We start from the raw sequence: 13467 nt of genomic DNA, 5'->3' as shown, positions 1-13467 counted from the left end.
TCCCAGGGCCTTCCTCTGAGTTCCCCGCACTGATGTCTCACCAACTGGACAAGGCTTGCTTTGATTTCTGCCCTTTCTGGGACCAGGAACTGGGGACCCAGGCCCAGCTGCTAAGCTCTACGTTGATTTCAGTCTGGCCCCGCTCACTAGCAGAGGTGCAACTGCCAGCAGCAGCTGAACTAGAGCCTTAAGAATGCTCTGGACCTCTGGGGGTCACCTGGGGCCTGGAGAGGCCATTGGAGATCCAGATCTGTGCCCCAGCTCGGCCACCAACCCATGTGGGGTCTCAGGGAGGTCATGACAAACATTTCTTTAGAGAACGTTCTGGAATGCCTGCGGGCAGGACCCTCAGCAGGCCATAGATGAGAAACAGAGGACGCTAGCCTATTTGCCTTCCACAGCCTCAGTTTCCCTATCTGCCTGGTGATTCTGCACCCTCAGGTGAAGAGAAGCAAATGGAAGCCTCTATGTGAATGAGAGCGAATATTATGGTCTAGTTTTTCCCCAGCGTTCTCTTCTCTCCGCTCCCCATTGTTTTTCTCCACTGACCTTTTCCTCCCCTGCTTTCCTGTCCATCTGTCTACCTCTGGGGGGTCCTGTGGGGCCACCTCCCCCTCCAGTTCCCCCAGCCCTGCTTCCTGTCTGGACTGGGGTGTTTATACAAGAAATGCCTATGGATGCTTTGGAGGTCATATTTCACCTGGTGCCTGACTCGGTTTTCCTGCAGCGCCTGTCCCTCCAATGGCCCGGCCTGAGGGCCTGTCTGATCTCCCTCCCTGGGCCCAATGTTTTCCTTGGTCGGTGCTGACCAAGTGACGCTTTCTTGGCAGGGTGTTTTTCTGAACTGGCCCCAGTTCCTCCGATCCCCGGTGTGTTCCCAGGGATGTGGTGGGCTGGGGTAGGGGCTGCTTTCCCAACCACAGCACCAAAGGGGTTGGGGGTGGGGTGGGAGTGGCTCTGCCCTAGAAAAATCTAGAATAAATGGGGCACGCCAGTTGAGCTGGTAACTGTGTTTCCTGTTCATTGTCTCACTGAACCCCACAGAATGTCACCTCTGTGACAGCAGGACTCCCCAGAACCTAGCACAGTGCCTCCCACACAATAAATAGTTGTAGAACAGATGACTGTATGTGTGATGTGAGGGGGACACCTTCTGAGGCAGGAATGTTATCTCTATTTTAATTGGCAAGGAAACTGAGGCACAGAGATGTTAAGGAACCAGCCTAAGGCCCCACAGCTAATGAGTGGTTAATTGGGAGCTTACTGTCCAATTTGTCAGAACCTAGCGCATATTCCTGCCCCAAGCTGGGAGGTCCTCATCCAGATCTATGGCTTTGTGGTCAGCAAGACATGTAGGTTGGGAAGACCTTTCAGGGACATACCTGAAGCCCCCGTGATTGCCTGTCACTCTGATGTTCCACTTTTGAGCTACCCTCTCCTTGCCTCTCCCCCTTTTCCTACCCATCCTCTTTTGTCCTGGAGACACTAGACCCCCGTCCTAAAAAGAAGATGGAGTCTGCACCCACCTCTGCAGAGCAGTTTTTGGCAAGACTCTTCCCTCCACCTCTCAAGCAGATTCTGACTGCCAGCTTTGTGCCAGGCCCTGGGATGGGCACGGGAAGTGCAAGGCTGGGAAAGACATCAGTCTTACCCTTGGGGGTTTGTCTACTAGCTGGAGCCACATAAAATGTGAGACTGTGTACTAGGAATATTTACAAAATACTCTGGAGACATTTAACTATTTCACTGCCTGAAAAAGTTAGGGAGGATGACACAGAGGAGGTAGCTTTCAATCTGGGTCTTGCAGGTTGAGTAGGAGTTTGCCTGTTGAATAGAGTTTGTTTTGGGGGTGGTCCATTCTAGGCAGGTGGAATAGCAGCACAATGGCACTAGAGAGGTAAGCTGGGATCAGACTGAGGACTTTGAATGCCGGGCTAAGGAATTTAGTCTTTTTCCAGTTACCAAGGAGCCAAGAAAGGTTCCTAAACAGCATTGGCTTTGACCCACTTTGCACATTAGAAGGGTCACTGTGGCGTTGAGTTTGTTGCCAAAGACACAGAGTTGACTTACGGACCAAGAGAGCTGGATGGCCTGTGGGATCCCAGGAGTCTGTGGTTGAGGCAGGTGGAAAGATGAATGTGGTGCTCAGGAGACACGCAAGGCCACGGATAAGGACATGCGAGCCATCCTCAAAGCAGTGGGGGTGGAACATCTAGGAGGGCATGTAGGTGAGAACGGAAGGAGCTGGCCCAGAGGGAGCGGCCACAGAGGTGGGAGGCAAACCAGAACATGCACCTGGTAGAGGGTGGCCGGTGCGCCAAACACTGCCATGGAGGGGTCGAGAAGGAGCCGGAAGGGGTGGCTGTGGGATTTGGGCGTCCTTGGAGGGCAGCGGCAGATGGTGCAGGGAGGGCAGGCCCCATCTTCTCCACCTGTGACCCGCACGGAAACCTGAGGGATCGGGGAGGGGCTCAGGGAGGCCACAGGCAGCCTGGCTCTTCATCCCCAGCCTCTCCTCCACCCCCTTTGTCTGCCTGGCGCTCTGGGTGGGCATGCGCGGGGAGGCTGGCCCGCTGCCAGCAGTTCTTCCTGCCGCCGCCACAGGAGGGAACTGGCCCTAATTGAGCCTTTGTCAAGCCTCCCACAGAGCCCTGGGCACTGAACACAGCGGGGTCTCTGACTCTGTGAACTCCCAGCCAGAATCCCACAAAGTAAAATTACAGAGGCAGGTCCCGCACACTGCTGCAGCCTGGCCACACTTCTGTACCCCGTGTTGTCCCGCCGTGCACTGCTCCCCACATCCCCCGTTGACTTGCTGCCTGTCCTGCCGGCCCCAGCTCAGAAGCCATCTCTCAGTAAGCAGGCTCTTTCTCCGCACCTCAAACAATGCCATGCCTTTTGCGAACACGCCCCGGCTTAATCTTCCCCAGACCCCTGCGCCCTGGTTGTGCTACTCCTCTCACAGATAAGAAAACAGGCTCAGAGACATTAGGCAACTGAGGTTGCCACAGCTAGAGACCCAGAGCCAGGATTCTCACCCGGGCCGTTGGGCACTGAAGCCTGTGCCCTTCACCACGCAGGCCCCTCCTGGGTCCGGCAGTGCCCGCGGGAGCAGAGAAGTAGGCAAGTCCAGTCTTGTCTCCTGTGATCATGGCTTTAACATCCAGCTCTGATTTCTGGGCTTGGGGAGGGTCTCAAGGACGGCAGGACAGGGCGGGTGACCACCAAGCTTTGCCCAGCACCTTGCGGTTTATAAAGCTCTCTGATATCTGTGATCTCCTTGTCATCTTTGCTTGAGCCCCACGAGTGATTTTTTCTTTTTTTTACAAATAAAGACCTCACTGTATCCTGGACTGACCTCAGCCTCTTCTCCCCGCCCACCCCATCTCCCCCAGCTTCCCTGTCCCTCCCACCCCCAAGCCAGAAAGCTGGGCATCATCCTCACGCCTTTCTCTGCTCTGTCCCTCCAGCCAGCCCGTGGGGCACCAGGACTGAAGAGGCTGCGCCCAGATGTCTTTCAAGCCACAGCCCCTCTAGTTCAAGCCTCAGTGGGTTTCCTAAAGGGCACGTGGAATCATGTGCTGTCCGGGGCGATGCCAGCCGGTCCTGCCACGGAGCTTTTCCACGTGCCCCTCCCCCACCTTTCCTCTCTCCCCCGTCCGCTCCCGCTGGCCTAACCCCTGATGACTGTCCCCACAGTCTTCCACCAAAAGCTTGCGGACCACCATTGGGGAGGCGTTCGAGCGGCTGCACCGGCTGCTGCGTGAGCGGCAGAAGGCGATGCTGGAGGAGTTGGAGGCCGACACGGCGCGCACGCTCACGGACATCGAGCAGAAAGTCCAGCGTTACAGCCAGCAGCTGCGCAAGGTGCAGGAGGGGGCCCAGATCCTGCAGGAGCGGCTGGCCGAGACCGACCGCCACACCTTCCTGGCCGGGGTGGCCTCGCTGTCTGAGCGGTAAGTGAGGCGCGGGGGGTGGCTCGCGGAGAACGCAGTCAGCCCCATCCTCGTCACACAGTTCCGGGACAGGGGCCGTGTGCCAGAGCCTGGGCTAACGAGGCTTTCTGCTGTATAGTTCTCTATATAATAAGCAGAATCATATAGAATATTACTTAGAGGGCAACGTTATTTATATTACAAACATATATTGTTTATAACATTGATATTGTAGGTAGTAAATAATATTTATATTATTATAATCTTCTTAGCTCCCTTGGAGACAAGTTACTGCCGCCATCCCCATTTCACACCTGTAGGAACAGGCACAGAGAAGCTAGATCACTTGGCCAAGGCCCCTCATCTAGTATTTGGCAGAGCCAGGATTCAGCTGCATGTCTCTCTGGTCCCAGAGCCACCTTTCATAATAACACTTCATTATTGGTCTGTTGATGATCAAGCCTGATAGCTAACATCATGTATTCGGCGTTGACCGTGAGCCAAGCACTGTGGTAAGCATCTTACGTACATGACGCCGTGTCATCCTCACCACAAGCCTGGAAGGCAGGTGCTATCTCAGTACCCATTTTAAAGTTGAGGAAAATGAGGCTAGAGATGGAGGAAGTGGCATAAGCAGACACTTGACTCTGGGGCTGGCAGACTCGACATACGTGACCTCACCCTTTGTCAGCTGCCCCGAAGGTGGCTGTAGGGCCCCCAGTGTTGGGACCAAACTCCAGCCCCCAATGCAACCTGCTGTCCTGCTTTCCTTCCAGGCTTAAAGGGAAAATCCATGAGACCAATCTGACTTATGAAGACTTCCCAACCTCCAAGTACACGGGCCCCTTGCAGTACACCATCTGGAAGTCCCTGTTCCAGGACATCCATCCAGGTAAGGTCCTTCCTGCCCGTCCCTGAGAGCACCCAGGAAGAGGCAAGGGTTAACACAGGCAGGAGCTAGGGGGCTACGTCCGCACCCAGCTGCCTGCTCTGAATACAGCATGGGGGCAGGGCAGAGGGAGGAGGAGAGTTTCTTGCTGAGCACCTGCGTCTTCTAGGGCCTGTGCTGGGTACCCGCACGATCACTCAGCTCAGTGAATCCTCATACAGCCATCATGAGGCCATTAGTATGTCCATTCTCCAGATGAAGAGACTGAGGCCTTAGGCAGTTCATTCATCCATCCTACAACACATATCACAGCATGCACTATTCTAGGTATTGGAGACATAGCAGTGAGCAAAACAGGCAAAAGTCCCTGCCCTCATGGATCTTACATCATAGGGAGAGAGAAAATGAAATTAATAAGTGAAATCCATAGTTCATTAGAGAAAGATAAAAGATAAGGAAGGGAGCTAGGGGATGTTAGGTCAGATAGTGATTTTAGGTAGAAGGCCCGGTTAAAGGATCTCACCAGTAAGGAAACATAGAAGTAAAGGCCTGAAGGAAGAAGGAGAGTGATCCATGCAGGTTTCTGAGGGAAGAGTGTCCCTCGCAGTGGGGATAGCAAGTGCAAAGGCCCTGAGGCAGGAGCAAACCTGGCATATTCAAGGAACAGGGAGGAGGCTGGTGTGGCTAGAGTGGAAGAGAGTAGAAGGTGAGGAGGTCATGGAGGTGGCAGTGGCCAGACCCTGAGGGCCTACGGGCCAGTGTGGGAACTTGAAATCTGAAGTTTCACTCAGATTTCATGCTGAGTGAGATGGGAGCCATTGGAGGGCTTGGGGACATGCAGTGGCATGCGCTTAAGTTCCTCGAGGCTCCCTCTCGCTGCCAGGTTGAGAACAGACCGAAGTGGGTGAAGGGTGGAGGCTGGGACACTGGTTAGGAGGTTTCCACAATACTCCAGGCGAGCGATGGTGGCTTGGAGTAGGGTGATGGCAGTGGAGGTAGAGAGAAGTGATCAGATTTAGGATATACTTTGAAGGGAGAGCCAACAGGATTTGCTTATGAATCAGTTCTAGAGTGTGAGAGAAAGAAGACAAGGAAACTACAATGATGCACGCCGAGGTGCCCAGAAGGGCAGAGCTGTAAGCACGTGAGGTCTGCCATACGGATGAGATGTCTAAGTGAGGCAGATGGGATGACTAGTACTGTGGAGGACAAGGGTCAGGGCCGGCGATGTCAGCGTGTAGACTGTATTTAATGAGCCTGGATGACATCACCTAGGAAGTGAAAGAAGAGAGACAGGGCTGCTCTCAACTTTGAAGCCCTGGGGCACTCCCAGATCGTAGGGACAGGAGGGATACCCAGCCAAGGGGACCGAGAAGGAGCAGCCAGAGAAGTGGGGCGGGGAACCCGGGTATGTCCCGGGAGCCAAGTAGGGAGAGTGGCTGAGGGCAGCAAAGGCCACTAGGCCAGGTGGGAGAACCTGAACTGACTGTTCTCCAGCAACATGCAGGTCTTCGGTGACGAGAGCTTAGTGGAGCCACAGGGGCGTAAGCTGGATAGGAGGCCAGCCAAGAGCGAGTGGGAGGAGAGCGAGTGGAGACAGTGAGTGGAGACAGTGCTTTCTATTTCTAAGGCAGGCGTTTGATTTAAGGGACGGAGAGAGAAGGTGGCAGAGGCCGTTGAAGGTGAAAGAAGTAACAGTCTATTTGTGGGTGATGGGAAAGACCCAGTGGAAGGAGGGTAGAGCTGAGGGCGAAGGGCAGAGAGAGTGGCCGGGGAGACGGCCAGGAGGGGGGCTGCTGCGGCCTCTGCTGGGAGCCCAGACAGCTCATCTTCGGGAGCCCAGAGGAGGGGGAGTAAATGGGCAGGGGTGGGAGCTTGAGAGGATTCTCTTCTGATGGCCTCCCCTTTCCCAGTGAGGTAGGAAGCAAGGTTGCCGACTGAGATGAGGATGGGCAAGAGGAGGTGACGGGCGGTTTGCAGAGAGAGGAGAAGGTCTGAACAGGTTTCTAGTGAAGGGAGTAGACCCTGGGACCCGAAATCATACAACCTACAAAGGCACCATGTCCTTTAAAGGTGAGACAAGGCTATAAAGGGGAATTCTCCCTAAGAGGTAGGCACCATTATCATTTCTTCAGTTAAGGAAAGAGGCACAGAACCGTTAGGAACTTGTCCATGATCACAACCTGGAAGTGCTACAGCCAGGATTTGCACTCAGACCTCTCAGAGCCCAGAGCCTGTGCCCTTACCTACTAAGCCAACCAGGCATCCTCTGGCCTCACGCCAACCCAAGAAGACAGCGTGGGAGACTGAGGCTCAGAGAGGCTCACTGATTTCCCATAGTCACACAGCAGTCAGAGCTCTGTCCCCGTGCCTGGATTCATTCTTTCGACCCACAGACACTGAAAGTCCCTCCAAGCATTTTCAGGGGTCAGGAGACACAGATGGGCAAACAGACCCTCCCAGACCTTGACAGCCCAGTGGGACAAGCTATGATGAGGGACTCACACAGGGCTGTGGAAACCCCGAGGGGGAAACAGGAGGCTCTGGATGGGGCAGGGCAGGGACCAGGAGAAGCCCTCAACAGATGATGTTTGAACTGAGCACTGAAGGCTGAGGCTTTTGCAACTCGGGGAAGGGTGGGGCCTGGTGGGGCCTCCAGATTGTCCCTGGTGTGGGGAACTGCACGGGCAAAGGCCATGGGGAGGGCAGGAGTGTGAGGGATCCCAGGATGTTCATGATGGGGCCTTCCAGGGAGGGATGGAGAGGGCAGAAGACATCAGTGGGGGCGTGAATGCTGGACAGAGATGGGGCTCCCCCGTAGGTGACTGAAGGCCACATCTGATACATCATTACCAATTTCCCAGAAGCGAAGGGACAGCGCCTAGTACTCTTAAATCTGGATCTGTGCCCTCGTTGCCAAAAGGGGCAGCAGTTTGGGGAAGGGCCCGTTTTCCAGCAGACTGGGTGGGACTCTGGGCTGTCCTCTTGGGGTACTCCTCGCCTCTCTGTGCTCCTAGACTTGGAGGGACCGCCACCCTGGGGCCCAGCAGGGGGAAGGCCACATGTGGGTGAAGCAGAATAACTCAAGGAGGCAAGAAGCACGTCCCCAGCTGCTGACCCAGGGAAGCCCCTCAGGCAGATGGTCTCAGGAGCTCTCTTTGTCTCAGCCGCCACTGGCTGGATCCTTGTCACAGCTCAGAGAGGCACTCCGGGTGCCTCAGTCTGACAGTCAAGGTCCTACAAGACCTGGGCCCTGCCCTTCTCTCATCCTCCCCCTCCCCCGCCCCCATAATACTCAGCGACATTGATCCATCTCCAGGTCTTAAATGAGCCGTAGTCTTCCTCCTCCACTTTCACACATGCTGCTCCCTTTGCCTACAACCCTCTCCACAAACCTCAGTCTTTGATGACAAACGCCTACTCCCCTTCACATCCTAGTTTATAAACACCTCCTCTGAGAAGTCTTCCAGGATTTCTTTAGGTAGCCCTGGGCTTTCCTGGTCTCATTGTTTTGTCAATGTCTGTGTAGCTGTCTGTCTCACTGGACCATGAGCTCTGAGAGGTCAGGGCTGGGTCTAATTCATCACTCTATATCCCTAGAAGCCCACACAGCAAATGTTTGTTGATAAGTAAAGAAAGAAATGAATGAGTCCTAGGCTCAGTTCTGATACTGGAATAGTGCCATAAAGTAAGTACTCAGTAAATAGTTTTGAATGAAACTTGCCACACATCCTTGAACAAGTCACTTTCTCCTCTGAGCCGCAGTTTCCTCCTCTGTAAAATCAGGATGCTAGTCCCTTCTCAAGTCCCTTGCAAGTGAGCTCATGGATGTGGGAACTTGCTGGTTGCTCCAGGGCAGGGTTTCTATTGACCTTTGAGGCTGGATAATTCCTTGTTGTAGGGGGCTGTCCTGTGCATGGTAGGGTGTGTAGCAGCATTCCTGGTCTTTACCCAACTAGATGCCCCCTCCCCAGTTTTGACACCCCAAAATGTCTCTAGACATCACCCGATGACCCCTGCGAGGCAAATTGCCCCAGTTGAGAACCAGAGAAAACTGTTGTGGCCCAGAGAAAACTGTCTGTGGAAGAGGGGCTGAGGGAGCAGTAGTGTGTAACATCCCCGGCCAAGGACACAGGTCCCTGGGGAGTTCAGAGAACAGTGACCTGCTTAGCCAGGCCCCTTCCTTTGTCTGTAGGGCCTGTGAAGTCACTCTGGCACCAAGGCCCTTTATGTCCAGATGGGAGGGGCAGGCGCCCCCAGGGACCTAGCCCCTGGATTCTAGCAGCTTCCTGCCTGCCGGGCTTCCAGCAAGGGCTTCCTGTTGGGTCACCTGAGAACTCCATTTAGCACTGGTCACTCCCCTTGCTTCCGAACCTCCAGTCTCTGCCACCACCCACCTCCTGTCCCACCCTTCAGCTGACATTGGAAACCCACCTCCAACCGCCCAGCAGATTGTTCCAGCCCCCCAGCACAAACTTCCTCCCCAGCCAGACCCGAGGACACCAGACACTGCCTTCTGTGCTTCTGCCACCTCCCTCCCCTGGGCTGCTTGCTCCTTCCCCCTACTCGCCTCAATCCAATCATTTCGGCTTCCAGGGTGTTCGCCTCCTAGCTGTGTACCCCAGGACAAATCACTGCCCTCTCTGAGCCAGTTTCTCCTCTGTAAAACAGGGATGGGGAAGATGTGATTGATCTCCCAGGGTAGGTATAAGAATGAAATAAAATGATCTATTTGTAATAATAATCCTGAAACTTAGTAAGTACGTGATACCTGCTTATGATGATGACGGTCCTGACTCATCAGATGGTTCCTCAGTCTTGCAGAGCAGGCTTTCTGGGGCCACATTAAGGAAAGAATGTGGTGTGAAAAGACCTTAGCTCAAGTTCCAACTGTACTTCCACCCCGAGTGGCAGCTCGGGCAGGCCACTTAACTCCAAGAAGTGTCCCTGGAGCCTCAGTTTCCTCTTCTGACAAATGGTACGGTGATTTGCACTCCTGGGGCTGCTGCAGCGTTCCCGAGAGCTAGTGGGTGTGAGCATGTTTCTCGAATGCCAGCACGATGACCCGGAGGGCCTAAATAGGTGGGAAACCTGAGGCAGCAGATTTTGTAAGAGCTGGTAGTATCTCCTGTCCTGTCAGGCTTTGAAGGGTCGAGCCACTGTCCTTGGAAACAGAGAGGCACCAGCCACCGGCTGCCAAGCGATGGTGCTGGACTAGGGGGTTTCTCTGCTACCTGGGCCATGTGGGGTGGGTTGACGATGGCCAGCAGACTGTCCATGTCCCTCCCTCAATGCCTTTGACCTCGAGGTCTCAGGCTTAAATGGACAGAGAAAACACCTGGAGACCAGACGGGCTGCTTCAACAGCTGCTTTTTGTTTTTATATAACAGTGTCTCTGGACCTAGAAAAGAGCTCTGAGCTGTAACATAGTGAGCCCCAGGGGACTGGTTTGTTTCGCTGGGGTTTGGCAGCTCTCCCACGGATAAAGGACGGGTAGAGGGATTGCCAGTCCCCATCCAGCGACTGACATCTCAGAGGGGGAAAAGGTGTTGCCATGCCCCCTTCTGGGTCTCTCTCTGGTCTGAAGACTGTTACTTCTGCCACCCCTAGCCTCACGAAGGGTGGGAAGGGGGCCTGGGAAGACAGAACCTCTATTTATGATGAGATGGGAGACCCTGGAGGTGGAACCCAGCCTACCCTTTGAGGGTGTCAAAGCCTCTTAAGAAGCAGGCCACACCCTGTGCCTAATAAGAACACCGGGCCCCTCCCCTAGCCCTGCCCCTGGGAGGTTGGGCCTAGAACCCAGTTACCGGGCCCCACCCCCTGGTCCCGCCTCCGCTGCCAGCGCTGTCCAATGACCGGCAGACTCCGCCCCCAGGCCCACCCAATGAGTGGCGGGCCCTCCCCTTACCCAGTCCCCTGAGCTTCAAAGCAGTGAGGGTCCCCGCCCAGGAGCTGGCTCTCAGTGCAGTCAGGATTTCCTCTGTACTGCAGCCTCATCTCTGTGGGCCCAATCTCAGAGCCACTGAGATCCCACTTGGCTGCCTCCTCGAGCGCCCTCCCCACTCATCGGTGTCTCTGGAAGTGGCCACGTGGCCCTCCATGAGGCTTAAGAGTCTGGGGCTGAGCCCTCCACCCTGTCCCCACCCTCCAGCCCCTGTCCTTCTGCCCCGCGCTGCAGTTTCTGCCTGTTGCTGACCTCCTCAGTCATCCTGAGCACCCCGGGTTCCCGCGTGGCACTCAGGACGGCGCTGCCCACACCTTGGCTTTGTGCCTGCTCTGCCCCCTGCCACAGACGCCTGAGTGTGACCCATATTCCACAGCCAGTAGGAGTGGCCCGTCTGTATCTAATTAGATTCTTCTTGCTTCCCTAGCCTCCCCTTCACACACACTTCCTACACTTCCCTCCAGCTCTCACCTCCCGTCGCCACTGTGGGGATTCCCACATTCCATGTGGCAGGAGCTTCTGGTTCCGGCAGGCTGCACTGTGACCACTCGGACAACAGGGTGGAACATTCAGCCACTGATCCAGTGTCTTCCTTCTCATTGCTCCCCCTCTTCAATGTCCCTGGATAGAGAGCTGTGTTTCCATTGACCCCTCTATTCATAGACCTAATTGTTCCCATTCAGCCCTCTGAGTTCTGAGAACAGGAAGGGAGAATGTAAAATGCAAAACTAAATTGACTCGTAACAGAGCTCGTGGAAGGAGCCTGATAATAAGTCAACGGTGAGCGTTGTTAGTGGATGTGTGAATGGGAGCACAGTGCAGAAACTGGTTCTTGCTCCCTGTTGGGGCCAGTTGCCACCGCTGAGGTGCTTTATTTCTGTGCACGCATGCAGCCAACACGGGTGACAGAGGTAGGGGGTAATGCTGCAGCCAAGTGGAATCATGCTTCTGCTCCCCCAGATAAGGGAAGGGCCAGACAGCAGCATGAAGAAATCCTTTGCTCCTAGGAACTGGTGGCAGGATTCCTTCTCCTCACCCTTCTTCGCCTCTGTCTCGCCCTGGCCTGGAAATGGTCATCCAGGCTCAGGAGGGCCACTTCCAGGTTCTCTCATCTTCTGGCTGAACACTAGCTCCCTCACAGAGGAAAGAGTAAACAGAGACTCTGACAGCCAGACCTGCTAAGCCAGCGTGGCCAGCCCAGAGCAGGATGACCCAGCCTGTGCTGCCTGCCCAAGAGCAACACAAACAGGGTCAGTGTAATTTGGTGAGCCTTTCTGGAAACCTTCACCATGCCTGGCTCTGTGCTGGGCACCAGGCACACGAAGGAGAGCCTAGTTGGATGGTACACAGCCCTTGCCCTCCTGGTGCAAATGGGCGTAAGATGTGGGCACAGGAGACTGTACCCCTTATAGAATCAGGAGAGGACACGAAGTTAAGGAAGCTCAGAAGAAAGAGTGAGCACACCTGCTGGGCAACTAAGAAGGCTTCCCAGAGGATGGGCTGAGCCATATGCAGGGGTGATTACAGCAAGCAGTGAGGAGTCAATGGAGGAACAGTCTGAGTGGAGGCTTTGGGGCTGAGTGAGGTTGGCGGCATGTGACAGGGAGGTTGGAGGAGAGGGCTGGGGCCAGATTGCACATGGCCTTGATTAGTCCTCACTCTGCCACTAGGTTCTGGGTGACCTGAGATTAGTCCCCTGTCCTCTCTGGGTCTCATTTTCCCCATTTGTCAAATGGAAGAGTTGGCTCAGAATTAATGGTTTACGGGGCGCCTGGGTGGCTCAGTTGGTTAAGCGACTGCTTTCGGCTCAGGTCATGATCCTAGAGTCCCTGGATCGAGTCCCACATCGGGCTCCCTGCTTGGCAGGGAGCCTGCTTCTCCCTCTGACCTTCCCCCCTCTCATGTGCTCTCATTCTCTCTGTCTCAAATAAATAAATAAAATCTTTAAAAAAAAAAAAAGAATTAATGGTTTACGGCTCTTTCAGACCTGTCACCTACATTACCTAACAAATAATTTGTAATGTCTCAAAGATAATATTATTTGTATATATATGTGTGTATATATATATATATGTACTTGAAATTGTATATATCCACACTCTGATGATAATATAAAGGAAAAATACATGGAAATGATTTATAAGAAAATATTGCACATGTCAATCTTTGGTGCTCAATATAGCCACACTGGAAAACATAATGAAGTAGTCAGGTGCTCACACCATAGGTAAAACACCATTCTGCCTCAAATGTGGCCCCAAACAGGTAGATTTTATGAGTCAGTGGCATTTTTCTTAACAGATGTATTTTCCCCAAAAGTGAACAATTCTCAATGAAGTTCTAAACAACACAAATTCAGTCTCCCCTCAGTTTCCATGGTAGTAGTGTTCCAAACTACTCCATGTATTAAAACTGTACAAAAATTATATCCTGTTCATACATAAAATGGAGTTAAGATGTAATTTTAGGTCATTATAAAAAAGTTTTTCATGAATGTCTGGTTGAGCATTTGGAAATTTCTGGGTGGCAAGGGGGTCGCGGGACTGCCCTGTGCATTTCATTCAGGGCGTTTAGATGCACGGATCCCATCTATTGAGAAACCCAAACACCCCCACACGTGTCCTTATCCCCACCAGGGTGATTACCAGAACCTGGATAATCTTCAAGCTCTCTCAGCTCTGAAGTTCCCTAATTCT

General features: G+C 53.8%; 2 protein-coding genes across 2 annotated transcripts in view; one reads left to right on the top strand and one right to left on the bottom strand.

Annotated features, from left to right (window-relative positions):
- Window positions 1-13467, top strand: part of TRIM62 (tripartite motif containing 62) — a 29327-nt gene that overhangs the window by 13260 nt on the left and 2600 nt on the right. The window contains exons 3-4 of the mRNA XM_081818022.1: window positions 3700-3956; window positions 4712-4827. Coding sequence (XP_081674148.1) covers window positions 3700-3956; window positions 4712-4827 — 373 coding nt within the window. The remainder of the gene's footprint in view (window positions 1-3699; window positions 3957-4711; window positions 4828-13467) is intronic.
- Window positions 9370-13467, bottom strand: part of AZIN2 (antizyme inhibitor 2) — a gene marked incomplete at its 3' end in the record, with an annotated part of 36645 nt that continues 32547 nt past the window's right edge. Inside the window, 1 exon segment of the mRNA NM_001293787.1 lies at window positions 9370-9386.

This window comes from Leptonychotes weddellii, chromosome 4, assembly GCF_054177405.1.
Source record: "Leptonychotes weddellii isolate Sample4059 chromosome 4, ASM5417740v2, whole genome shotgun sequence".
Classification (NCBI taxonomy): Eukaryota; Metazoa; Chordata; class Mammalia; order Carnivora; family Phocidae; genus Leptonychotes; species Leptonychotes weddellii.
Note: the sequence above shows the minus strand (reverse complement) of the source record. Positions and strands in the feature narration are given on the sequence as shown.